Source organism: Saccostrea echinata, unplaced genomic scaffold (assembly GCF_033153115.1).
Source record: "Saccostrea echinata isolate AGI-Se365-2 ecotype Australia unplaced genomic scaffold, CSIRO_AGI_Sech_v1 ptg000016l, whole genome shotgun sequence".
Lineage (NCBI taxonomy): Eukaryota > Metazoa > Mollusca > Bivalvia > Ostreida > Ostreidae > Saccostrea > Saccostrea echinata.
Window position 1 is genome coordinate 21055276 of NW_026889765.1, and position 27433 is coordinate 21082708.

The 27433-nt window shown below is 31.5% G+C and overlaps 1 protein-coding gene across 1 annotated transcript; it reads right to left on the minus strand.

Annotated features, from left to right (window-relative positions):
- Positions 1-1938: 1938 nt before the first annotated feature.
- LOC133189000 (cation-dependent mannose-6-phosphate receptor-like) lies at positions 1939-20204 on the minus strand. Its single transcript, XM_061324451.1, has 7 exons — positions 20068-20204; positions 12010-12109; positions 10512-10633; positions 10034-10115; positions 7136-7212; positions 4887-5013; positions 1939-2010 (listed from the first exon to the last, which is right to left on the minus strand). The coding sequence occupies exons 1-7, from the start codon at positions 20184-20186 to the stop codon at positions 1951-1953; spliced, it is 687 nt and encodes a 228-aa protein (XP_061180435.1). The 5' UTR covers positions 20187-20204; the 3' UTR covers positions 1939-1950.
- Between the last annotated feature and the right edge of the window lie 7229 nt (positions 20205-27433).

Consider the following 27433-nt stretch of genomic DNA (forward strand, 5'->3'; position numbering starts at 1 on the left):
CTCACGCTATTTCTCAACAATAAGAAAGACATAAAACTAAATATTGTATATCATAATATTTTAACTGTTTCTTCAATACATTGTTAGCCCTTCAATCACTTTTTTATCAATATATTGTCATTATATTAGGGGAAGATGTTCTTATATAACTATATTCTGCTTTTTTTTTTTCTTTTTTTTAAATGCTCATTAAGGTATATTAATATTATGATTCTTTTTTTTTTCTAAGATTATATTACTCTACCATTGATGCATTGAAGATATTAAAACTCCTATATATTGCCTTAGTTGATAATTTAAATGTAATTAATAAGTGTTATTTAAAATATAGCATGTTACCAAAACATCGAAAAATCTCTCCATTCGGTAGTAACCTATCAGAATCTTCTCTGGTTTTCTTATCTACGAAAGACTAGAAAATTGGTGAACTTTAATTTTGCATTAAAAACATGTGAAAGAAAGCTCGGAGTTTAAAACCTAATGGAAACCAGGTGAATGTAGAAGAATCACAATTATATTTGAATTGTATACATATCTGTGACTGTCCATAAAGCCAATGTTTATGAACCTATTTGGTGCCTGTTATAAATGTAAATGTGTTGTTTTTACCAAAACCTGAACAACATAAGTGTTTGCGCAGGTAGGTTAAGGCTTCCCGTAGAATATCACAGTGCACTCTGTGCCTTCACATCTCTGAACTACCAAAATATGACGTCATAATGGAAAATGACGTCAAGTCACTGCACACTTGAGGCGTTATGATGGGGAGAGTGTCATGAACTTTACACTTTATTTCAAACTGCATGTAAAATGCTAGATAACTATTGCAAAATTCACGGGTCTTTAAAGGTTTTTTAAGTCTTATATGTCGGAATATTTTAAAAATTCACCGGTTACCTACCCTTGATTGAAATTCAGCATGTTCAAAATGCTTAGGAAAAATATACTTTTGAATTGTAGTCTGTTTTATACCCGTGGTTGGAGGTAGAATTTATTTTGTGTGTATAAAAGAGTCTGGCGCAGGGGATTAATGGAGGTTAATCTGAGAATTTTTGTGGAAATCTGTAAGAAGAGGTTGTTCTCTAACTGAATCTTGCTTGGGAAAAATATGTGTTGGCTTTGTTTTAATACAGATTATGATATTGTGTGGAAGATACCCTCAAATTTGTAGGTAGGTTGAATTTCTCAGGAAATAATTTGTATCTAAGTAATACTATGACTTTTTCCAAACACATTTCGGATACACAAGAATACGATGAGTTTATTTATATAACAAAATGTTAATAATTATTGTGTTAATCACCTGCGCCGAAGCGATTTATATGAAACACTTCAAAAAATTATAAATGACCTTCACGTGATCAACAAAGTCATGTGATACCATAACAGATATGTTAATATATAGCCGAGGAAACCCTCTATATAAATTGGAAGTACTTAAGTTCAATACTTATATATCAAATCCCAAAACCGACCTCGCAATGACATATTATGTTTTGAGCGCGTTTACAAGCTTCGGGAAGCCTTAACATAGCTGTATGATTATAATAATTTAAAGATCAGTGATATCTGATATTCTTGAAATGTTCTACTCTGAGTGACAAAGGAGATTCCTTCTACATACGAGTTACGACTGTGATATTTTTAGATAATAAGTCTTACCGCTAATTGTTTAAATTAGCTCATTTGCATAGAATCATCAACACCCGGCCTTAACTCACTTGCCTACTGATATCGATGCTTAGTTAACAAAATATTATTCTTTGTGTTGTTGTCCTTGTGGAAATCTTTAGTCTTAGATATGCTAAATAATCTATAGCACTTACAATAATCATAATACAACTATAGAATCTTATATTAATCATATTTATGCTACACAAGAAATGAACAAAATATAAAACTGCTTCCAAATTTGATTTACTGACATGTTGTGCAGCCATTGAAGTCGAGTTAGATTTTATCAAAATGATGTCCTGTTTTCCCACACTTCACGGTATAAATAATACCTGTCTGCAAAACAATGAAATCTTTTAATATCGACTCTTAAATAAGTTGTCTATTTAATTTACATAATTCTTAAATCCATAAGACAAACTCTAGTATATTATCAAAACATGTTCTAGTATTGTAACAACAAGACATACTAATAACGACACAAACTGTTGTAAATTTTATTTATTACATTTTGCTTCGAGAAAAACACAAAATGTAATAATACAAACAAGAAGCCCATGGGCCACAATGCTCACCTGAGTAAATATGAACCTTCTTGTTCTTCATCAACAGATTCTTCTTCTTTTACATTCCTATGTAAAACTTTGATCGCTAGTTGTAGCCCCACCCAATCCCTGGATGTCATGATTGATTCTACACTACCTGTGGATGCTTCAATATAAACATTACTAATCAAGACTTTCACGTTCTAGAAAAAGATTTTTAAGGATTCCCACATGTATGCCTATTGTCCATTACCCTATACCCTACCTCCGAGGGTCATGATTTGAACATATTTGAATCTATATACATAACGTAAGAATGCTTCTACATCAGACTTATCATGACTTTGATGTTCCTATTAAAAGATTTTTAAAGATTTTTCGTATGTATTCCCAGATTAAATTTCGATTGCTTATTATGGACCCATCCTACACCCTACCCCGGGGGTCAAGCGGGTATTTTAAGGCTACACCTAGATATCCTACTTGTCTGTACAATATGACGTCATAGTAAGCTGTATGATGTGAACTTTAAAGATAATGATTTCTCAATATCTATATTTAAAGTTTAATTTTAGGTCCAAGAAATGAATGGAACCATTCAAAACATAAGGTAAACTAAATCTTGTCGTTTTTTTTTTTTTTTTTTTTTTTTTTTTTTTTTTTTTTTTTTTTTTGGTGGTGGTATAAATAGCTAAGCATTTATCACGGGGATTAAATACCAAACCCATGACGTCATAACGATTGATCAAATATTTGCCGAGTGAAAATTGAACGTGACGAGAATTCATGTAAACAAATACATGAAATGGGAGTTTTAAAGCATATACTGTGAATGTTATGTGTGATTCATAAGAAATTAAGGTCAAGATCTAGTAAATGAAAGGTGCCTTCAGATTTCTCAAATTTGAGAAACAAGTTCTTTCAACGATCCTTTACAAATATAGCTTGGCGAAATTAGGTGTATCGGGGCATAATTTTTAGATAAACTCAACGAAAAAAGATACTTTAAACCGTTATTTTCAATGAAAAATGAAGGAAGTCAGGTATAAATATGGATTTTTTTTTCCCTCTCAGAGAAAGAAAATATATCAATATTGCCTACAGTCTCTCAGAAAACAGTTTTTCATATCTTCTTGACCTCTTCTTTAAAATGATATTAATTTGAATATAGGTATCGGGGTTAATTTTGACATGATTTCAAATTGAATTCCATGAAAATGTTTCATTTTCTACATAATTCTATAATAGCCGTTAAGTACGGGAAAAATTAAGTTTAAATCAATTATGACGTCATAATGGATCTAGCACCAAAAAGACAGTCTAAACTCATTTACTAGATCTTGACCTTAAAGATTAAAAATCAGGTAAGCTGATTTATCCTTATCATGTTTACTTATATTGAAAACAGGCAGTGTTTTGAAATTCAGATCAGCCTTTCCTCTGTCGTTCTAACAACATAGATGCAAAAGTTCAACACTACACCGCATACTTTGAAACATATTTTTTGTCTGTATCAAAAACTTGTATTCTACATACACAGTACTTGGAAGGTGCTGCTAGAATCGTGTGGTGCATATGAATTGATGACAATTCCTTGATCGTATATACAAAATGTAGAAATTTTGGTAAGGTTTCATTCCAAACTTTGGAATAATTTTTTCTTTGTTTAGAGAGTAATATTCTAGCAGCACTTTTCATGACCCAGTGATGTTTTTACATAATTATTTTTACAAAAAGAAATGAATTGTCCCCGGGGTAGTGTTGAACTTTTCACTTTTTCCTTAAAGCAATTTTTCTATTTATAGGCGTCACGTGGAGTGCTTCTTTTAGTCTAAGACTCAATGACGTCTATACAATGGATAATAACAGTAAATGTTTTATCTTTGGCTTATCCGATGTATCCATGACACATTTTATGAAAAAAGTCTAAATTCGCCGAAATATGATCTGAATACTGCCTTAAATACCTGCGAATGATTTGAACAAATTTGAATCTACACTACCTGAGGATGGTGCTATTTATAAATATAACTGGTCATGGTTTTGCTGTTCTTGAGAACCAAATTTCCTATATTTAACCACTTAACCCGTTCTTTGCCTATAGTGGCCCCTCTCTGCCCTTAGGGGTCATGGTTTAAACAAAATTGAATCTACTCTACCTGAGGATGTTTTCATACAAAAATGACTGTTCATGGCTTTGCTGTTCTTAAGAAGATTTATAAAGTTTTTCCTACTATGTACCCATGTAAAACTTTGTTCACCCATAGTGGCCCCATCCTATCCCTGAGGGTCATGATTTGAACAATCTGACACTGGCCCAGTGATTCTGGAGAAGAAGATGAAATTGTAAAAATTTAACGACGACGCCGACGACAAAGACAGCAGCAACAGACAACGTACAAATTTTGATCAGTCAATCTCACTTGAGCCTTTGACTCAGGTGAGCGTCAAATTAATAACCAATTTTTTGGTCAAATATTCACAAATATCAGTTGGTTTAAAATATTCAAATATAACGTTTTCGGGCGTTTTACATTTGCGTTGAAACAATGCATTTTTGACATATTTAATATCTGGCATACATATATACAAAATTAAAGTTAGAAGTGAAGTTTCACAAGTATAAACTATGTCAGTTTAAAATGTTAATTAGACTCTATTGAATACCTTTATATTGCCAGGTATACTGCTCCAAAGTTGATAATTAGGAATCACGTGTCTCCCGCTCTGCTTTCTAACAAACTTCTGTATTAGGACCCCAACCAATATATACAGCAATAAAACGGAGACAAATCTGAAGGAGAAGGGCTGGCTTACTTATAAATTAACTAATGGGTAGATTATTCTGTCGATTGATCGAAATATTGATCGATCAAGTGATTAATTATACTTCTCTACTTACTTTTAATAAAAAGAGTCATTGACATTTTGTTTATGCCTTGCTAGTTGAACAAGCAATTTGAATATTTTCATAAAATTTTATTTAAAAATTGTGTTCCTTACTAAGATTTCTTTTGTTGATATCTTTTTTAAAAAATATATATGAATCAATACACATGTTTACAATTAAAAGATGGAAAGAAATTTTTTTAATGAGAAAAGTCATAATGGATAAATAAATTTAACATAATATAACTCTATTTACGGAAGCCTGTTGAGGCCAGTTGAAAGAAAGAAATATTTTCATTGCGTTTAAACGCAAAACTTTGCGTTTATTTGCAATAATCATTGCGTTTAAACGCAAAAGATTGTGTTTAATCGCGATGTATATTGCGTTTAAACGCAAAACAATTTGCGTTTAATCGCAAAAAATTGCGATTAAACGCAATCTTTTGCGTTTAAATGCAATAATTTTGCGATTAAACGAAATACTTTTTGCGTTTAAACGCAATAATATTTTTGCGTTTAAACGCAATAATCTTTGCGTTTAAATGCAATAATCCTTCCTTTTAAGGATACGTTTTGCATTTAAACATAATGATACTGTAGTTTCAGAAATAGACATCAATAAGCCAAAGCTTATGATTACTAGGATCAGACACTTCAAAGAACCGTTTGGTTCTGTGTCTTTTTGCAGAATTTTCCAGTATGTGAAAACTGTAGTAAAACAATGGCATCCTAACAACCAAAATGTCTTAAACGTATTAGAACCCAACACTCTTAATGAAGCCTTTGATCAATTGCTTACGTATCACAATTAATTAAGAACGTTTTAGTGGTATTGATAAAATCTTGTCAATTTGGTAGTACACATCGATCAATCTGTTTTCGTTTGATTTTGATCTCAAATGATTCCATCATCTATATTCTTGTGTCTACTGTATACAACCGTAGGAAAGGCTGTGAATATACATTTAAGTGTTAAATACTTCATGAACGTAATTCCAACAATTCATTAGTCTTTTCCCGAACCTATTTATACACGAGTTAAACTTCGTGACCGCAACTTTGGGGATAGTTTTTTAATCATTTTTTTCTTCTTTAATCTTTTATTTAGAAGATCCATTTTAATTGTTTGCAGAAATTGTTTCAAAGTAGAAAAAAGATTTATGATTGTAAGCAACTGACCAAATATTCATTAAGAATATAGCGATACAAAGACATGTTTCGTTCTTTGGTTGTCTTTGTTTTTACAACACGACATTTTTTTTCTCCTCTATAAATTCACATCAGTGATTTATCCTTTCAGAGAGCGTTTGCTCGGAGGAATCTGATTCTATAAAGCTAGACATTACGAAATTTCCTTATAAGTGAAAAAGAGAAAGAAATATATCAGTTTACGTGGGTCCGTTGTATTTTGCAAGATTTGATACAAATAATTGTCTTTAATCACAAAGATTCTTGCGTTTAAACACAAAGATTATTGCGTTCAATCGCAAAATTATTGCGTTTAAACGCAAAAATTATTGCGTTTAATCGCAAAAGTATTGCATTCAATCGCAAAATTATTGCGTTTAAACGCAATAATCATTGCGTTTAAGAATAAAAAATATTTCTTTCTCTGAACTGGCCTCAACGGGCTTCCGTACCTATTAAACAGCAGCAAGTTTTATTGCTGAAAACACTATTGAGCATGCATATATTTTTTTTAAAAAGCTGAAAATTATATTTTTTAGCAAAAATATCAGTGGTGAAGAAACTTTATTGCACATCATTTTGGTTTTTTTTTTTAACCGGATGATGCATTGTTATATCAGTGTATTGTAAAAGGATGATGAAATTCCTTTTTTGCTTTAATTCTTTCGATATTTATATAAAATGAATACTTATCCATAAAATAGATACCTGATAGGAGTGAATGATTTTTTAATCATTATTTGGATTCCTCTACTTGTAGAAATAATTAACATTTAGTTCAACTATATACAGTACTTGACCAAAGGAAATGACGTTCATTTTAACTTTTTTTAACTTACCCAATGAGAATGATCGTACCAACTGATAACTTGGAGGAGCTATTATTACAGGCCAGTTTTGTTGACAGGTTTATTTCCTGATAAGAAAATAATAAATACAGCAATTTTTTTTTTCATTTTAAAAAAGGATGGTTGCTTGGTTTCACAAATAAAAAAGATTAGTTTTCAAACATAAAAGTTACTGTTTCATAATTTTGTTTCCTATTTCAAAATTAACATTAAGGCATACTTAATGTTAAATTTCTGCAATTTGCTACATTCTAACAAGTATAATTGATATTATTCCTCTATAAAACATTATGCACGCGTCAAAAAGGGCAAAATTGATACTTTATTTATAACTTTCATTTTTTCCATATAATGGGGTCTTCGCTCCCTTTTTGATGAAAAGTATGAAAATTATCTTCAATGGATAAAAATAGACATTTTCGAGATCACAAATATATATATAACAAAAACATGGAGTAAGGACCGTCACCCGCTTTACCTTAAAAATACACTTCTACATGTGTGACAACACTTTTTTTTGAGAAAATATATCAGTCTAGTTAGCCGTAGTATATTAATAACACTTGTGAGTTGTGTAGTCTTGTAGTTAACGTGTGAGTCTCTAGACCAACTTAAAAGAAAAACTGACACTCCGGATTTTTATTGTTTCTTCTCAAACCCGGATTTTCATTGCTTCGTTTCTTTTCAAACCCCAAGAAAACCACTTATTATTTGTTATTTTATTTATTATTTATTTATTTATTAATATTTTACAATAAAATAATATTTGCAGAGAGAATTTTCTGGGGAATAGTTTTGTTTGTCATCATTTCATGCCTTTCAATAATAAGAAAATTGATCTAGATACTTGTTTCACAGATTCAATTTTATTTTTATACACCTGAGGCATTGAGGACTTCTCATACCTTGTTTACCCTTGTTTTTCTCTTTGAACTTATCACAAAAAATACAAAACATATGGCTAACAATAATATCTGGTACTTTTCTATTAAAATAATGACGTACAAAATTTATATATTAGAGTATTTTTGGCAATATAATCACAAACAGAGTCACATGGGCAAGAATGCTCACCTGAGTCACTTTGCCCAAGTTGATTTTTTTTAAATATCTGTTTAATTTTATTTTAAAAAAATTTGATTGCATGTTCTTGACAAAAATCTAGACTTATAGAAGTTACAATTTATTCAAAGATAAATCAATACAACGTTGGGATACTTCAATTTCAATACGATCAATTTGGTCCTGCTGTTTTAGAGATTTTTTGCTACACATAGGCATTATGTGAAATTTGAAACTCATTCGTCTCAACTTAACCATAGGGCTCATAAAAATGAAGGGAAAAAAAATTGCTATACATACATCATATGTATGTTTTGATTTTAAATATGATTTAGTGTGATCTTGCAACTCCTTTTGAAGTTTTAGTCCTGTGTTCTCCCTGGTCCACCTCTGATCCACTATTGTAGTCTCCACCTATTCTTAAAGGCCCTGATCTGAATCTTAGCTACATGTACTTGAAGATGTTTGCATACCAATATACCTTATCATGATTTAGCTGATCATTAAAGAAAAATATTAGGGATTTCTCTTATATTTTCCTATGTAAAAAACTTTGATCTCCTATTATGGTTTCACACTACCCCCAAGGGGTCATATTTTGAACAAACTTGAATCTACACTCGCTGAGGATGCAATCATATAGATATGAATGTTTACATACATATAAATATATAAATATGGCTTGGTGTTCTTTACAGGAAGATTTTTTTCCGATATATTCCATAAATCTTTGTCTATTTTGACCCCATTATAGCACAGGAATCATGATTTGAACCTATTTGTATCTACACTTTCTCATGATGCTTCAATATAAATAAATATGCTGTTCCTGAGAATAAGATTTTTTAAAATGTACACTATTTCCCCTAAATATTCAAATGTATTAACCCTAGCTCTGGGAAGTCGTGATTTGATCAAACTTGAATTAACACTAGTACTTCGGTACTAACTTGAAAATACGGATATATATTAAACTGCAGTGGTAAAATTTAGAAATTTATTTCAAAATTAACGATTATCTCCCTCATGCATAGCTCTGATCCTTCAACGTATTTGGCTCCAGTGTTTGGCACTTTTTTCAGCTCCTCCAAGTCTTTTTTTAAAAAATATTATGGATTTCCAACTTTTCGGCTTGAGCATTACTGATGAGACATAATTTGTCGAAAATGCACATCTGGTGCATCAAAATTAGTACCCTATATGATTTACATAGTCTAACTGTGGATGCTTTAATATAGATATGACTACAATGTAACATGGCTTTGCTATTCTTAGGACAAAGATGTTTAAAGATTTTTCCCAATAAATTCCTATGTAAATCTTTGATTCCCTGATGAAGCGTTACCCTAACACTGAGAGTCATGATTTGAACGAATCTGAATCTGCATTACATGAGGATGCTTTTATTCAAATATGATTAATCAGAGTTTTGATTATTTTCGTATATATTCCCATGTAGAATTTGATAATTTTGTAGCCTTACTTTCACCATGGGGGTATTGATTTCAATAAACTTGAATCTCCACTGTGTATTGAAAGATTCATTTTTTCTAGCCCAATTGATTTTGAGAGGAAGATTTTTGAACGATCCATTAAAATTTTACCATTTCATTTGGACAAACTTAAATTTTCTTCACCTAAGGACCCTTTTTTTTTTTAAATTTGTTTGAATTTGGTCAAGTGGTTCTTGGGAATGCAACGAAAATATTAAAATGTTTTAGACAACACAACAACAGATGGACGTCAGAGGCTCTTCGATAAAAAAAACTCACTTGAGCCTTGAACTCAGGTGATCTGAAAAATTAAATAAAGTTTCAATAATCTTACATATGGACCTCCGGTGCTCCCCTTCGGTTCAAAACTTCCTAATGTACCGTCATTACAAGAAATGTGAACAACTGATGAAGTCCTAAAAATGTATACAAATATTATATATTACATGTATTGATAACAACTATTATCATAAATCTTTTCACAGTACTTTAAAAGCCCATTTTCTCTTAATGTTCTTTATTTTTATAATTTTAGTCACCATCTCAATGATATATTTACATATAATTCTGTTTAATGATGCAGGGGCCCATTGCATAAAACATAAAATTTAATATTTAAACCCACTGTTATACACATTTGAGATTTTAATAATGTATTCATGCATGGTATGTACTCTTACATGTACATATATATGAAGTACAAATGTACACTATTTTCTCCATCACCAGGTAATATTTGCATGAGATTCCGCTCATTCCAAAGCTACGAATTCATCTTGGTGAGATGTGAAGAAATATACAAATGTACTTACCCGCCATCTCCGTCCGAATAATGCATATCTATGAAGTCACCGTTAACGGAGAATGTGGTTGAATTTTGGGAGCCCAAAGATTTGTATTGTTCTATTGGTCCACTGATGGTTATAAGACATAACTGAAAGTATATTGATGCGTTTATTTATTTTTCTATGTTGATAAATATGACTTTTCGATACAATTTCAATGTCTTAGCATGTATATAATGCTTGATAATTGAGAATATTTATAAAGCACTATTGTTTCTTGAACGTAAGTTATAAGTAAATAGACTTGAATAATTTAATACAGCACTGGGTTTTTTTAATGCGCAGAATTATGCACTTTTTTTAAATAGTTTTGACTATTGTCCACGATCATTATATTGTATAATGCAATTTCAGAGTAGGATATTTCTCTGTTGTCCTAAAATTCAGAAAAAATCATAGATATTACTATTTATTTTAAACACAGGCAAGGTCCAGAAGGAATGAAAACAATGGCACCACGAAAAGTAATAGCATCTTCTTGGGCCTTTCCGACAAGTGGAATATTGCTTAAAAGACCCGAACATTTGTGAATTAATTTAGATAGACAAGCTAATGACGTTATTTGAATCTGGCCTCGAAATTAACCTGGATTAAGGCCTGTAAGTTAGAAAACTCATCGCAGCCGACAAAAGAGCAAATAAGCTGCTCAATGTGATGCATAGGCACTGTGGTAAGAAGCTAGGTCGTTAAAGTCGACACTTTCGTTTTAGAATGAAGAACTGGAGATTGAAGAGCTGGGCTTTTTAAAGTAGAAAAATCATATTTTTAATCATGTTGACAGCCATAACCGACGACCTATGGTTTGAAAGCGAGCGAAAGAGCATAATCAGAAAAAAATATTCCTTCGTAGAGGTAATGTTATATGTATGCTAGAGTCTAATATTCATTTATCTCGGCTTCTTCATCATATTCTTTACAGTTTGACATTTCGTCATCTTTTGTTACGTCTCCCACTTGTCCCATGTTCTACATATGTACGATAAATTTCTAAACTAAGGCAGTCGGCGGATAATAAGCTGAGGTAACAGGACCGGGGTATCAGCAATCTTATTTAAAGTCAACATTTCTCAAATCTTCTGGTCGTTATAATGACTTTCTTTGCAAATGCAATCTAACTTCGGGTCGAATACTGACTGGCGTTTTTCATACAATTTGTTAGGTCGTTGTTTTCATACAAAAAAAAAAAGAACCGTATCAGGTAAATAGTCTTGTATATGTTTGTATTATGTGTCGGTTTGGTATTTTTAAGGTTCAACAAGAGAATCATCTACTCCATTTTCTAATCGGACAATACTCAATTTGCTGCACAACATTTTTCTGTTGTTGCCCTTCAGGACCCCCATGTTTTTTTCTGTTCTACTCAATATAGCCATGTCTATATTTGTTAAAAAAATCAATTAACAATTGAACTTAAAAATATTATATACTTATATATAAACAGCCTTAAATATGTTAACCTACTCACCGCAACTTCACTGCAGGATCCTGTTCCCTCAGTAAAACCACTGCATGGATTGAAGGAATACAGTTCATTATTGGAACCAGGTTTTGCGACGTCCTGAAAACTTATAATAAAAATAACAGAGAGCTGAAAACTTGAAAATGTGTTAATAAAGTTATAATAATGTATCTTTATGTATATTTTAAAACTATTGAATTAATTTTACACAGTCAATTTAAACCTTCATTTAGCAAGCTTAGGGGAAATTCCAAAATGGACGAATATGAAAGGTCACTAGTCTCTTAAAGCAGGGAATCATATATATATTCTATTAATTTTCGACGTACATGTACATGCAAAAAAAAATAATCAACACTGTACTCCTAAAATTATCACTTCTCATTAGTAGTACACACAGGCACTTAATTAATGCTACTTTTTTTTTAAATAAAAAAAATATATACCCCTTACCTAATAATTCATTAGGTAGGGGATATGATTTTTTTTTTTTATTAAAAGAAAAATAAGTAACGTCAGGTGCCTGTGGTAGTACATTATTCATCAATATACATAATATGTATACATAACAAAGAGCTGGGTACGTTAAGACCGATTTACGGCCCTGTAAAATCGGCAAAAATTAAACGTACGATTACATTCTATCAATTGTATCAATTAAGTGTTAAGGTTTCCCTGTGTGTGAAATGGGAACATTTTTTTCTCAACTCACGTGCCCTTTCATTTATATAACGTTCAAAACCGGTCTAATATTCCGGAATTCCCCCATTTTGGACGTTTTCCTCCTCTTCAAGTCTATATTTCGATATGGCCGCATCCGAGTATGTATGCGAAACTTTGCAGAAAGAACAAATACACAACGATTTTTAATATTAAAGAGAAAAAATGACCTTACAAACGTGCGGCCACATCCGTTTTACAAAAAAATTGAAGTAAAAAAATGCTGCATTTTTGGATAGACGTCACCTTTTCTCCACAATAAAATCTATATTTTTAAAGAAATTAATTGTTTAATTCTATATCTGAAGGCTTCATTATTTTTATTGTCTTTTAAATTCAATTCTGAAAAAAAAATTAATTTAATACAATTATTTATGCAAATGAAAACCATATGAACCTTTCTCTGTGAAATTTACTATGGGACATTACATGTAAATTAGTGACGCAATGCATTGAATAAAATGACGTCACAAAGAGCAATCATGTTGAAAATATGTACTTGAAACAAATTCTTCATTCTTCGCAACTGTGATAAATATTCAATCAATATTTACAACGTGAAAAAGTAATTTAACGACATAAGTTGGGATGGTTCAGACAATCAATTTACATTTAACACTACATGTACCTCCAATTAAAACGTGCGTCTCCTTCATAGTGGACATTGACTTTATTTGACTTCAAGAAAAGATTATGTTTAACATTTTTATTGAAAATCATCAGCTTTCTTAAGTATGTTTTATTCGTTTTGAATTTATATATGTCTGGGATTCATGAATGTCAAAAGACAATAGCTAATGACTGGGGCGGGGAAAGGGGGAGGTAGATGGGAAGCTTGGCGTATAGCAGTCACCATTTGAACATTTCTTTTCAAAACTTGTTATCCTTGTCACTGTATTGTTGCAAATTTTTATTTGACAAAATTAATTGTCAGAAAGGATTCTAGTGTTTTATCGCATAATCAGGAAGTGTTTTATATGACTAAACACTTCTAAATCTGCCACTGCCGACCTACATTTACTTATTGAAGGTCAGCAGTTGGGAATAGAAAAGTTCTTACATGTATTTACACTTATCAATTATATATACATTTATCTTGCTGATCGGAATATTGACATCAGTGTTTTCAAGTAAAATCGGGTTTAATTTATAATTTACAAGGAATTTGAGATAATTATGTTGACCAAGTTTATAAGGCTTTAAAAAGGTATACAGTGGTGTACTCTTTCGGCATTTTCTACGAAAATTTATGTGAAACATGATACAATCAACCTTTTTCATTGTCTATAAATAAAGATTATCTGTTCCCAGTTCTGTAAGAAATACAAACACGATCTTGCATTACTTGTGGACAAGACACCCCCCTTTCCGCTCCATAATCGATGATTTAACTCGTTAATTTTTTTTCAGAAATTGTTTTCCTAATATATTTTTAACGCATTCCAAGTCTTGAAATGAAAAAAAAAATTACTCTATAGATATTTATCTGTATAAAAAACGAATGTACATATTAACTACATGTACACTATTGTTAATCTTGAAGTAAGCGAGTATTTTTAAAAGGATTTTATCCAGATTATCCATGAAATAATAGTAATATATTTCATATAGGAAAGATGTTTAGTATTCCAATAGATGTTCATCGGGGCTAGAGGAGCGTCCTGTCCAATATCACCTCTGTGAAAACGGCCGTGCACATTATCGCTAAATTTTAAAGATTCAACGTCCGTCTATGATGATAATCCGTTCCAGAAAAAAAAGGAAATTAAAAGTATTTTATCGTTACTATAAGGACAAATGCACAGAATTGCGAAGGAAATGCCCCAGAGAGTTAATGTACATGTATTCAAAGGAAGTGATAAAATTATCATTGTCACCGAAATATATTAAATATTTTACCTACGGTTGTGTAACATGTAAAACATAGGGAGGAGTTCTAAAGATGAAATACGTATATGGAGATAACGAGCAGTATTCAAGCTCGAAAGTCCATTAAACAATACAAAATAGGAGCAGAGCAAACAAGGACCTAGAAAATCTGTATCTATTTTAATGCAGTTTTTGTCTTAGTAGATGACTAGATGTATCGTCTCGCAATTCATGTCAGCAGTTTGTTAGGTATATTTTTAAAGATTTTTTTTTATCAGACACTAACATGTAAAAGAAACATAATCAAGCTAGTATTAAAATCCGGGAATGGCAAGGATAACAGAAGTAATGTGACGTGTTTTGCGTATTATTCCCACAAGTAACAAAATAACATCAGATTTCGTATAATTTGATAACTGAACTATAGAAATAAAATCTATATGTAGCTTATAAAAAGGGACGTATACGTAAAAGTCAATTTTGATTCTTCTATGTGAGTGTTCTGTTATTCTGCATTTCGATTATTTGTATTTTGTCTCTATGTAAATAGAAGTGGGGGGGGGGGGAGGGAGGGGGTTACTGATAATCAAGTTATACATGTACTGTAATGAGTACCAATCAAGAATTTGATTTAAAACTAAATACATCCCTTTCAAATTTCCCTTGGCTCCCCAATCGACGGTGACCGTTAATCAATCTTTTACTGATCGATATCAATGCAAGCGTGTGCCTTTTCATGCTGCATTGCTTTGAATTTTCATAGCTGACGTGGATAAACTCTATATATGTAAATCATACACATAATATTACATCCTTATTTTTTCATAACTTTTAGTTTTAGGGAATTATGCCCGTTAGAGTGTACTACAAGCTTCTGAATCCCTTCCCGAGAATTCGTGTGCATTTCTTGTCGAATTCACTACACAGATTTAGGCATATAATTTTCGATTTTGTTAATCAAATAATGAGTATGTACATGCATAGTACTGTGTCTCTAAATTATTAGCATTGGCTATATAAAATATTTTGTTCATCGAAAAGTGGATCTAAACAAATCGCACACCCTTTTTCTTAAGCCTTCGGAGATTCACGGTTTTTATTTGAAGCAAAATTTTTCAAGGTCTGTAACGCAAGTTATGACAAGGCCATTACAAGTTTTTTTTTCTATGTGCAGTGTACGCGGACGAATTGGTTTTGAGATTATTAAATTAAAAACAAACACAAATTAAAATTGATAAATACAAAGCTTTGAAACACAAAGTTAACTCAAATTAAAATCAACACATACGAATCTCTGAAATACATTTTACTCTTTTGGGATTGACATCTCTCTTTTTTAAGTGGTGTATTATTTTTTTTATTTCAATAAACTAGTAGTTTAACTAAGTTTTATGGCGAGGAGAGGTCTCAAATGATAATAAGAAATTCTAGGACTGTTCTGAAAATGCTACGTTTTTCCACTTTTGATTTGTGTGTTTTCTCAGATATGAAGATAGGTTTTCGAATTTCGGATGGACGCTAAACAAAGAAAAAAACTTGGAATGGCCTTATCAATTAGGACTCTTATAACCGGTCTCATCTTGTGGTTTTAACATAGAAAGTGATTATGTGTAGGTATATATATTGGGGATTATTCCTGGAAAGTGTATTTTACATGAACCATGCAGTAAAGTGGATCCACTGGAATGAATAAATAACTATCTATAAGAAATCCTAACATCAAAGAAAAAAAATTTAACGCAGTTTAAGACACCTCGTAACCCCGTAATAGTGAGTAATTTATACGTTTACCCCCCCCCCCCCCAAAAAAAAAAGTAGAAAATAAGAAATTAATAGCGCTGCCATTTGTTGTTAAAAAGGGGAGTGGTGTTGATGTCTTTTTCATTGCCAAAAATCCAATTTTGAGTACTTTATATGGGACGTTCCAATTTTCTTTTTAATATTGATTCATGTATCTTTAAAAATTTTAATGTAACTTCATATATAGACAATGCGGAAAATGATTGAAGAAATCATTTTTACATAAAGAAATGATAAATTTGATACGAGCACAATTTTAAAAGAAGTAGTACCTTGTCTCGTCTGTATGGATGAATCAAGCTTCATTACTTGTCTGATGAAATCGTTTGTAATAAAATTATATTTTCCTTTAAATTATTATACTCCTTCCAGCTATCAAAGATACATTACGATGAATTGAAATAAAAGTTCAAAATTGTTTTCTTGAACATAAGGCAGGTTAAAGTAAATAGTTTCCAGTTCAGAGAATTTACAGATTTCTTTTAACGTAACGTTAAAATCAGTAACGCTGTGATGACGTTATCACGTCAAAATTTGTAATTTTTAAAGAAAACTCCCCACTTTTCGAGACCTCTGATGGAAAAACGGTTTGTGATAATTAAAAAAAATAAAATGATTTTGAAAAGACACACCGTAGGCATGTTTGTAAAAAAACTGAAATCAAATTTGGAGACAGGGCCGCTCTGTTATACTTAACGTACGCAGTTCTTTCAAATAGATATACATGCAGTAATATTAAAAAATAAAAAAAAACTCGCCCCAGTTTTTAAGCAAATTAGGATGAGAATCTGAACTGAGTTTAATTTGTATGTGCATGGCCTTATGTTATCGAAGTACTCTTACCATATTTACATGTATTAGTTGATAGTCATGGTTTCCTTGGGGTGAAAAATTTTCATTGTTTTGCACCTCGGGGAACACTGTTTTGCACCTCGGGAAATATCAAATTTATGGTTCCCCTCGGCAGGAAACTATTTCCCTCGGCGGCTTCGCCACCTCGGGAAATAGTTTCCTCCCTCGGGGAACCATAAATTTGCTATTTCCCTCATTGTATACTATAGACCGACGTGACGTCATTTGGGCTAAAACGAGTGATAAAATAAACAAAATAAATAGAAGAGGTACACCTCGTAGCTGTATAGGAAGAGCAACTTTGGCCATTTAACGATTTGAAGACGGAATAAAACATTCTCTTTGATTAAGCTGTGCCGGTGTAACGTAGTTTTGACCTGGGTTGAAAGTTAACCTGGGGGACCATTTTACCTACAGTCTTTCCATTTCTTTTCTGTGATAAAATCATGCAATGATTTGATTTAAATGCACTGGAAATCATACCAGCTTGAGAAAAAGATACATGTAGAAATGCAATGTATGTACGTTTAAAAATTTACGGTTTCCACCAATTGACATTATTCGAAAAATTAATGGCATAAAACGCAATTAAAACCGCAAATGACATTTTCCTTGTTCCCATAGTATATATAGTTTTTAAGTCTTAATTTGATTCTGTATATATATAATATTCATTTAAAATTTTATTATATGGGTGTAATAAAATTACCTTATATTATCCGACGAAAACATGCTTTTTGGTCGTGCGCCGTTACATGTAGGGACGCCAGCGCACATACAAGTGTAAAATTTGCTTATAGAATGTCAAATCTTAGAGCGCTTAGAACTAGATACGGTCTTATGTCTAAGAATTTAAACATGTAAGTCATACTTAAGCATTATCTTGGACTTAAGTACCCTTTACGTTACGACCATCTGGTGAATAATATTAACAAAATTTGTTACCCCTTTGTAATCGAAAACCAAGAAATTCTACAAATTTAAGTATATTTTGAGATTAAAGAATGTTATATATTCTGTCCGGGATATTCCTATTATTTCTGATGAAATCACAGGCACGTAGTATCGGATGGGGGGGGGGGGGACTCCTCCTTTTCCGAACCTAATCCTTTGCTGTTAATATTAATTTAGAATGAAAATATTCATTCAAAGACCCCCCCCCCCGCATTTTCTGCTGAGGTATAGTAAAAACATCCCCTACCCCCCCCCCCCAAGAAAAGTTGATAGAATAATTCCGATTTGTAGACTTAAAATGCATGGTTATATAATTTTAAACCAAATTAAACAAGAACAAAGACACTGAGAGATTTAGAAGGGGCGTTGGGGCGCATCCCCTCTTCCCACCTACAATTTCCAAAAATCATGTACATATTATTTGTGTATATATATATTTAGGGAAAAAACTGTCATGATATTAAAATAAGTATTATTAAAATACGTTAAAATTTGAAATTGATAATTTTATATAAAAAAAGTTATTTAAATAAGAAATATATAAATTTAGAAAAGAAAGAAAGAAGAAGCTTTTGACACTCTTGCAAAAGCAGCATTACATGGAAAGTGATTTCCTTAAACATCTATTTACACAAAACAGATCTGCCATCGGTTTTTGATACTATAAAATTCTAAAGACAATAACCCACAAAAGATGTCGACATTTTTGTATCAGAAATTCTTTTAACTTCGGAAAGTGAAGAAGAATGCATTGATTTTGTTTACGCGTGAAAATTGCAATCGTGGATCGGCAAGAATTAAATGCATTTTCTCTTCAATTGCTGATCAAGATACATATACAGTGTAACTTGAAGAATTTCTTGGAGAAAGTGACAATATCAGTAGTGAAAAGTCTTGAGAATGTTTAGCATAAACTACTCTGAGATGAGCCGTTTTAGGAAATCAAGTCCAAAAATGGCTCAAAAATTGCATGATTGTGTAGCTCTATGACCTGACGTCTTTTTTCCGTTAATTGTATACATGTATATCAGAAAGCAGTTTAGTTTGAATGTTTTTACATTTATAAGATATCGGAATAAAGATAAAAATAAGTATATACGAAACGTCCGAGTAAAATTATACTCATTATGATTTTAATTTTGTTATTCGAAAGTTTCACAGTTTTATGAAATTTAAAGACGCTGTAGATAATTTATGTGACTGTATTATTTTCATTTTCCTCGTCATTTGCACAGAAAAATCGTCGTGACACAGAAATCATGCACTTTTTAGTTAACATTCCCTAAAATCATTTGCAAGTCTATTGAAAAACTATAAAATGGAGTAGACATACACTAATGCAAGAAGTGTCATGTCACACGCGATAAAAAAAAGGGGGGGGGTGATTAAAGAGTGTGTGTGAAAAGATGAAAGACAGGGTAGTGATTTAATTACAAGAAATTAAATCACAGCTCATAGACGGGCAAAGAAGATTGACCCCCCCCCCAAATTCCTGGATCAAGCCCTGAAAAAACTATTATATAGAAAAATATCACGTAACAATATGTACATGTATATATGTACATGTATATATTATCTCGTACATGTAATTCCGAGAAAACCTCTCGTAATTACGAGATATGTTTTAATAATAACTTCGTGCAGCTTACTTTATATTCATTCTCCATTCTATGGGAGTACATGTACATGTAGTTTAAAAATCTCAGAGTTTATGCCAAATATAAACAGGCGGTGACAATAATTATTATATAATATTGAGACATACACAGTGGTTTTCCTGAGATTTTGTCATGTGATCGGAACATTTCAAAAACATTAGATCCGCTCCTAAAACCTCTACATATGCATGTATTAATAATATATACCTACTATGGTGTTTGATCATTCCTAGATACAGAAGAAAGATCCACTACAAATCCGTCGTCCATCTTGCAAGAACACGGACTAACTTTTGTACAAGATTTCCCTATGACACCATTAAGAATCATTTCAAACAAAATGAAAAGACTAAAAAAAAATCTGCTCCAATGGTCCGCCATGATTTAAGTGATAGCGTTATTATTCATGGTCTGATAAAACTAAGATGCTAGTTTTACACTTAATCAGGGTAAACTAATACGTACTGATAATGTATCGGGGATTGTACACGTATGTATGGATATACTTCAATGGTGCAAGGTTGAAAAATCAATAGCCTTTCTTTTTTATATTTACACAATTTATTTTATTTCATTTATTGATTTATCCAGCAAAAATTCGATTTTTTAAACAAAATTTGGTGCTTTATATTATACAGCTTGTACGTTAGTCACAGGAAAGCATTCCCTATGTTTTTCAAATTGAAAAATAAATATTTTGCTGTTTATTCAATTATAAAAATGTTCATTAAAAGGCTGGTTGCCCCCCCCCCCTTCCCCTCACTTTTTTGTAGTGTAGTGAAATCTGGTCATGTTAATGTTAAGAAAAAAATTTCTTTGGTAAAAAAAAAGTTTGAAGTCCCACTTACAGTGCAACTACTAGGTTAAACACTTTAATCTTTATCATATTTTATCAGATGTAATCATGGCAATAAATATAGCCTGATTTTACGTAAAATAGTTTAAATAATATCATGTATCATGGAACAAATCATACAAATTAATGCGCATAAATTCTTGTATGACATTTTTGCACTAAAAAAGGTATCAAAGTGTATTAAAAATCTAAACAGGCAATAAAATATATATTTTCTTGTATCAAACCTTTAATGACTTTAGTGCTGATTGGTTGGAAGTAGCCTGTAGTTTAAAATAATGAAAGAGAAAGTTGGGGTCAGTGATGTAAATTTTGAGATATTGGTCAAAATATGGGATTTTCAGGCAAAAAAAAAAAGTGTAAATTTTTTATATACATATTCATTTCTTGGCAAAGTCTGTTGAGTGAATGTGTAAAATTTCTTCTGAAAATAAACACTGAATCCTATATATTTTTTAATATTCCAAGCATATAATAACGGAAAATATTCTCTGAGAAAAAATATATGGGTATAAAGTTCCAAGATATTAAATGCAACAAATGTGCCGATTTTAACAGTTTTCTTCTAAATATCCTTCCACCACAAAAACAATAGTTCCCCATAGTTTCTTTGTGACTCTGTGAGCAGTTTTTAAATCAAATGTTGGGGTGGGGTTTCTCGAAGCAAAAGCGAAAGAGGTTCTGGGAAAGGTACCCTCATCCCGAGGCCAGAAAATTTGTTTTAAATTGGAAGCACTTTGGTTGGCTCTTGTGCAATTTGCAATCTGGCATGGTCGTCATCTACTCAAATGTTAAATAAAATCCAATATGAATTTATTATGTTTCAAAAATAGTTATTTTAACAATCCCTCTTCCAATGGTCTTGAGACAAGTGCATACTTTTCTCCTTAATGGGATACAGTGAATGAAGGCTATCATTACTGAAACAGAATTTTGTGTGATGAAGCTACATGTACATATATAAAGAAAACCAAAATAGTTCAAAGATTTTTGACGTTTTATTAAATTAATTAATAAAAATAACTAACACATATACAAGCTATTGAATTATTAGAATTGACCTCAATTACTAGTACACAATGCTTTTTAAATACACGAATTGGCTTCATTTACCTCCCTCTTATTCTTAACATATATTTCATTTCTGTCTTTAGTTCTGCGATGCCAGTACAGTAGAGAATTGGATGAACAACAGAACCTAGTTTGTATGCAATGGCTGCAAATGTTTTTACACCAGGAGATTCAGCATCAGCAAAGTTTACAATCGTGACTGGAAATGTAGAAATAATTAATGTTGAAATAATTACACCAACCAGTTTCAGTGATTGTTGCAATCTTTTTCTTTTCATGTTGAGGATTCCTTGCTGAACGATAGTCGATGAAGAAGAATCGCCGTTAGATATTCCCCTGTACCGTTTGTGAATTTAACCTTGTATAAATTAAGCACTTAAGTAAAATATAACAGTGAAAAACACTAATACCATGTTAAGAGAGAAAAACATTTTGCGAAATATGTATGAATTTTCACCGAATACAGAAATTAATACGCACGTCGAAGAAGGTTGTTTTAATGAAATAAACGATCCTACATAGATGGCTGCAGCGGCCCAGCTAATTGCAAGAACAACATAACTGCGCTTACCATTCCATACCAACGTATTTAAGCTGTTTTCAGCTAGAACAAGGTAACGATTTAAACTAATAAAAAACACCTGCAGAAAAGACATTTGCAATGCGACAAACAGTAGATAAACTACCAAAGCACACAAAATGCAAGAACTAATGTTTGAACAATATTCATATTTTTTTATACGTAGAACTCCACGCATAAAAAGAGAAATTCCAAGCACAAAATCGCTTGTCGCCAGAGATATGACTAAATTGTACTGAATATTGTTTCTCAGTTTGCTGTTTCTTCTGGCAGCAAGAAGAATAAGGATATTTGACGCAACAGTTGCAATAGCCACCGATATGTTGATAACGGCTCCAAATAGCCAAGAGGTGACGCTATCAGGGGGACTTCCGGTATTCAAAACCGTTGTTCTATTAGGATACTCTAGCCGCATGTGTGCTGTTGTATACATGTGCGTAAAATTCCAAAAAAGAAAATATTTTCAGACTGTACTTATGTTAACCCTAAAGCTCTTTTCTTTTCAATTTCTGCAAAAAAAGTGTAAAATCATTATGTTAAACAAGAGCAAAGTTCAATTGAATTCGATGTGCTATGGCATATAGACATTTTTTAGCTAGGTCTTCTGTAGTAGGTGGGAGAGAGAAAGAGAGCAGTTCTTATAGCTATATATCAAATCAGTTCATCATCGGATCTTTCTTACTGTTAAACCTGATCTTATTCCTACTTTACAATGTAATTCACATTTACATGTATATTATATTTATATTATAAATTATATTTATACATTATGAACATGATTCAGTGGGAAAGATATCATCAAATTTGAAGTTTTCTAATAAGTTCTATAAAATTCATAATTTTAAAACTTTAAACAACAAGAACATGTATACAACAACATATTACTTGTTACCTAGCTATGACACACATACCTTTCAATTATCAGGTGAGAGGACCTATAACAAAAACCAGCAGAAAAAAAATAACAAGCTCATCATAAATCATTCCCACAAATTAAATGTATCAAGCTCCCTTTTAGATCATATATATATATATATATATATATATATATATATATATATATATATATATATATATATATATATATATATATATATATATATATATATATATATATATAATCATGAGATAGGGAAAAATCAGTCAATAACAAAACATGAAAGGGAACAAATGGGATAAAATCCAACAGAACAGAACAATGAATTTCTCATTTGAGGTAATTCAATCCCAACTTTAAAAAGATATACGAGAACCAACATTGATGTATATTGACAATCAATTGTCCAGATGTCTTAAAGCCATCTTGAAACAGTCTTTACGCTATCATTCATTCAAAATATTTATTCAGATACTGGTGTTTTATGTATTGTCCCTACGTAGATTGAAGTTTTCTTAAAAAGAAATAATTCTGATTAGGAACTAGATGATAGACAAGAAGAATCAAACACATACATCTTCTTTATTGTTTTGAACTCAAAATCAAATTACAATTTTCCATAGAACTGATATTCAGAAGATCTTTAAAATAATAAGGTAGGTGTTCGGTTCAAGGAATTGAAAAAAAAAATTAAGAGAAAGTAATATTGAAACAATTGGAAAAAATTGCAACGCTATAAAACAAAATAATTAATAATAAATAATTAAAGGATTTCGTAAACGATTAATGAAATAAATGGCTCCCTCTTGCCTTATTAAAAGCGAGGAGGGGAAGTAAACTATGCTAGTATCCACGTAGATATCCACTGTCAATATTTATAAAATTAAGAATGGTTATGTACTGAGCAAAAAATTTAACGGCCCATGGAATTAAACTTACAGATGTGATTTATTCATATTTTTATAAGTGTTATATGGGTGGGTCTTTTGTACACCCATGGATAATTATAAAATCACGTATACAAGATATCCTTAATTCTTGTTGATTGTCTTATATATGGACAAATCAAACATTTCATAGCTTTAACTGTCACTTCTTTTTTGCTCTTTTGCTATAAATAATCTTTTTAATCGCCTGTTTTTGATTGATAAATTGGTCACTATTGATATAAATTTGTTATTATGGAGTGATGTTAATTTACTTTTACAGATTAAAAACACTATATTTTTGCTGCTGTTCATAAATTTATTGATAAAACTTCATCGATTTTAGATTGCTATGTTATCTTACTAAATTCCGCTCGTATTTCTTGTAAAATTCAGTTTTATCAGTTATTTTACATGTACATGATATATTTTTTAAGGAGAGGAACCAATAATTATATAAGTTGTAAGATCTTTTTCCACTCCTTTTATTTTTTCAATAAAATATGTTCAAAACGATCAACCCTCTGTCTTTCATCATGTTGCGCACACCATCATGTTACACACAACCTCTTACACCATGCCCCCCCCCCCCCCCCCCACCTTTTATCGCGTGTCATGACACCTCTTGACTCAATACATATCTTCTCATTTTTGTAGTAAATGATTTACTTTAATTTTAGAAATATTAGCCAAAAAATGCATGATATCTGGGTCAGAATGACTTTCTTGAGCAAATGACGAAGACAATTAGGAAAATAATAGTCATATAAATTATTTTCAGTATATCAATAAATTTCATAAAACTGAAGCTTTCGTATAAAAAAGATGAAAATATAATTAGTATCAGTTTGGTCGGACATTTTAATTATTACTTTCATCTTAATTATGATATCTTATGAATGTAAAAACATTCGTTTGAAAACTAAATTGCTTTTTGATACATTTGCTGCACAACTCGATAAAAAAAAAAAATAGATTGCAGATCATAGAGCTCCACTTGCAATACTGAATGTGTGCCACTTTTGTACTTGACAAGTTTTCCTAAAATCTGATGGAAGATCTGTATTGTTGAAACAGATGATTAAGGAAATCCTTTCTCCGATGATGTTGATTGCTTGAAAAGTAAAATCCATGTTATGCTAACTGCTTTTGCAAGATTACCATATTTCTTGTTTTATGCATTTATCTTATCTAAATTTTCAATGAATTTTGATATACTCATTTTAATATCGTGACAGTTTTTCATTTAAATACATAGTATGTTTACACATGTAACATAATTTTTGGGATTTTTGGGGGGGTGGGGTGGATGGTGGTGGTGCTGCACCTCCTACATGTATAGATTGATATGAATTTACATGTACATACATTGTACACTTGCCACTCAAACTCAATAAATGGGTGCAATTAGTGTCGTCATAAAATTATAAACAAATGAAAATCAGTGGAATTGTGATTAATATTGTAATATGATGTTGGGTCATAAACCTTTAAAAAAAAGCATAATTTTAAGATAAAAAGAAATCATTTATTTCCGTGGAGAAATCCAAACATAACATAGCTGAAAATGACATGTTCGTTACTGTCGCCATTTCGATATTAACATTTAAGAGAGGGATATTTGCTAGAATAACTGGTCAATGTGCACAGTTTGTACCCACATATCATTTTTCAGCAAGAAAACTTAATGATTTCAAAGGCAATAGCTTAGTACAGGTTTGAAAATTATTTTACATCTTGTTAAATTCTGTCGCCAGTTTCTATGTAATGCTTACTACACCATAAGAGTTGTAAATTTTTTCTTTAAAATGTAGAAAAGCTGATTTAAAACATCATTAGGCCGTTTTGTCTCGATAAAAGTCAAAATATTAAACACAATTATTTTCATCTATTCATATCACTAAGCAAACCAAAAAAAGCCTGTGCTGTAATATTCGTTACTGCCAAAAATGAGAAAATATATGCATGTAATGTTTGAAATCGTTTACGAATATATGTGCGGATTTGGTGCCATTAAAAATTTCCTTGATATATTTTAAGCAGACTAGGGGATTGATTGATAGGTTTCAAAATGTTCGTTACCGCATTTTACTAAACTCTCTACGAATTTAATCCTAGCTCGAAATGTGTGATGCAAATGAAACATGTAACAAGTTGTTGGTACATCAACATCCGCCATTAGTGCCAAGGACGATTGAACATTGTAACTCCTGCAAAAATCACCTAAAAGCCTGACCTCGTGAGTATGCATTTACATGCATAAAAGTAACTGATTTTGTATTAAGTAAATCAAACAATATTCAGAATGTACAAAATATTCAAGTCATATAGATCAGTTTTAATACATAGTATGTATTCACATGTAACATAATTTTTGGATTTTTTTTTTTTTTGGGGGGGGGGGGGTACGTGGTGCTGCACCTCCTACATGTATAGATTGATATGAATTTACATACACTTGCAAGCATTTTTTTTTTCAAACAATAAACTATTCACCGCGTTGAGTTATCTGCTGTTTTACTTAATAAATTTTATTTCTAACTACATATAATACGTCCATGCGCGGGTTTAGAGGGGAGTCGAGGGGGAGGGGGGCTGACCCCGCCTGGAATTTGCAGAGTAATAAAAAGTACGTGAATATACTGAAGCTAATAAACAAAACATGAATTTGGACCCCCTCCCCCATCACCACCACGAAATAGGTGTTTTCAACCTCAAGAAATTTTTGATATTTTTTTTGACCGGGATGGAACCTCCCCCCCCCCCCCCCCCCGGAAAAAATTCTTGGATCCGCGCCTGACGTCCCTCATATGATGGAGGGGGGGGGGTCACAACAAGCATTTCCTACATGAATATTACATTGTACCATGATTGCCAGATACATTAACTGAAGTGCGTGTTGTTTCAGATAGTTATTAAAACTCTCAGGACTCTTAACATGTTCAACGCATAACTGATAAGAAATGTACATGTATCGCTGGGCACCAACCAACAGACACGTAAACTAACTTGTCAAAGTTTGATTGGTGTTTAGTTTTTAAGTTTAACGTATTACTACGCAGAAATTAATCACTATTTACTCGGATATTTATATTTAAGTTTATCAAAATATTTGTGAATTGGGCAGTAACAACTCATTAAATCAATAAAGAAGAACAATGGTAAAAGTGAAATCGAATTACCGCTAGAGCTATATTCTATCGCGCACATATTTCCACTTTCATATTGATGGAAGCAGTAAAGCGACAAACTTCGGTGCAGAAAAAA

Excerpts from the sequence above, each read along its gene's own strand:
- LOC133189000 (XM_061324451.1), bottom strand. The coding sequence starts at position 20,186 with ATGATTCTTAATGGTGTCATAGGGAAATCTTGTACAAAAGTTAGTCCG. Across the intron at positions 10,634-12,009 it reads GATCCTGCAGTGAAGTTGCG|TTATGTCTTATAACCATCAG; the intron begins GTGAGTAGGTTA and ends ATATACTTTCAG. Across the intron at positions 10,116-10,511 it reads TATTCGGACGGAGATGGCGG|GACTTCATCAGTTGTTCACA; the intron begins GTAAGTACATTT and ends ATACATTTTTAG.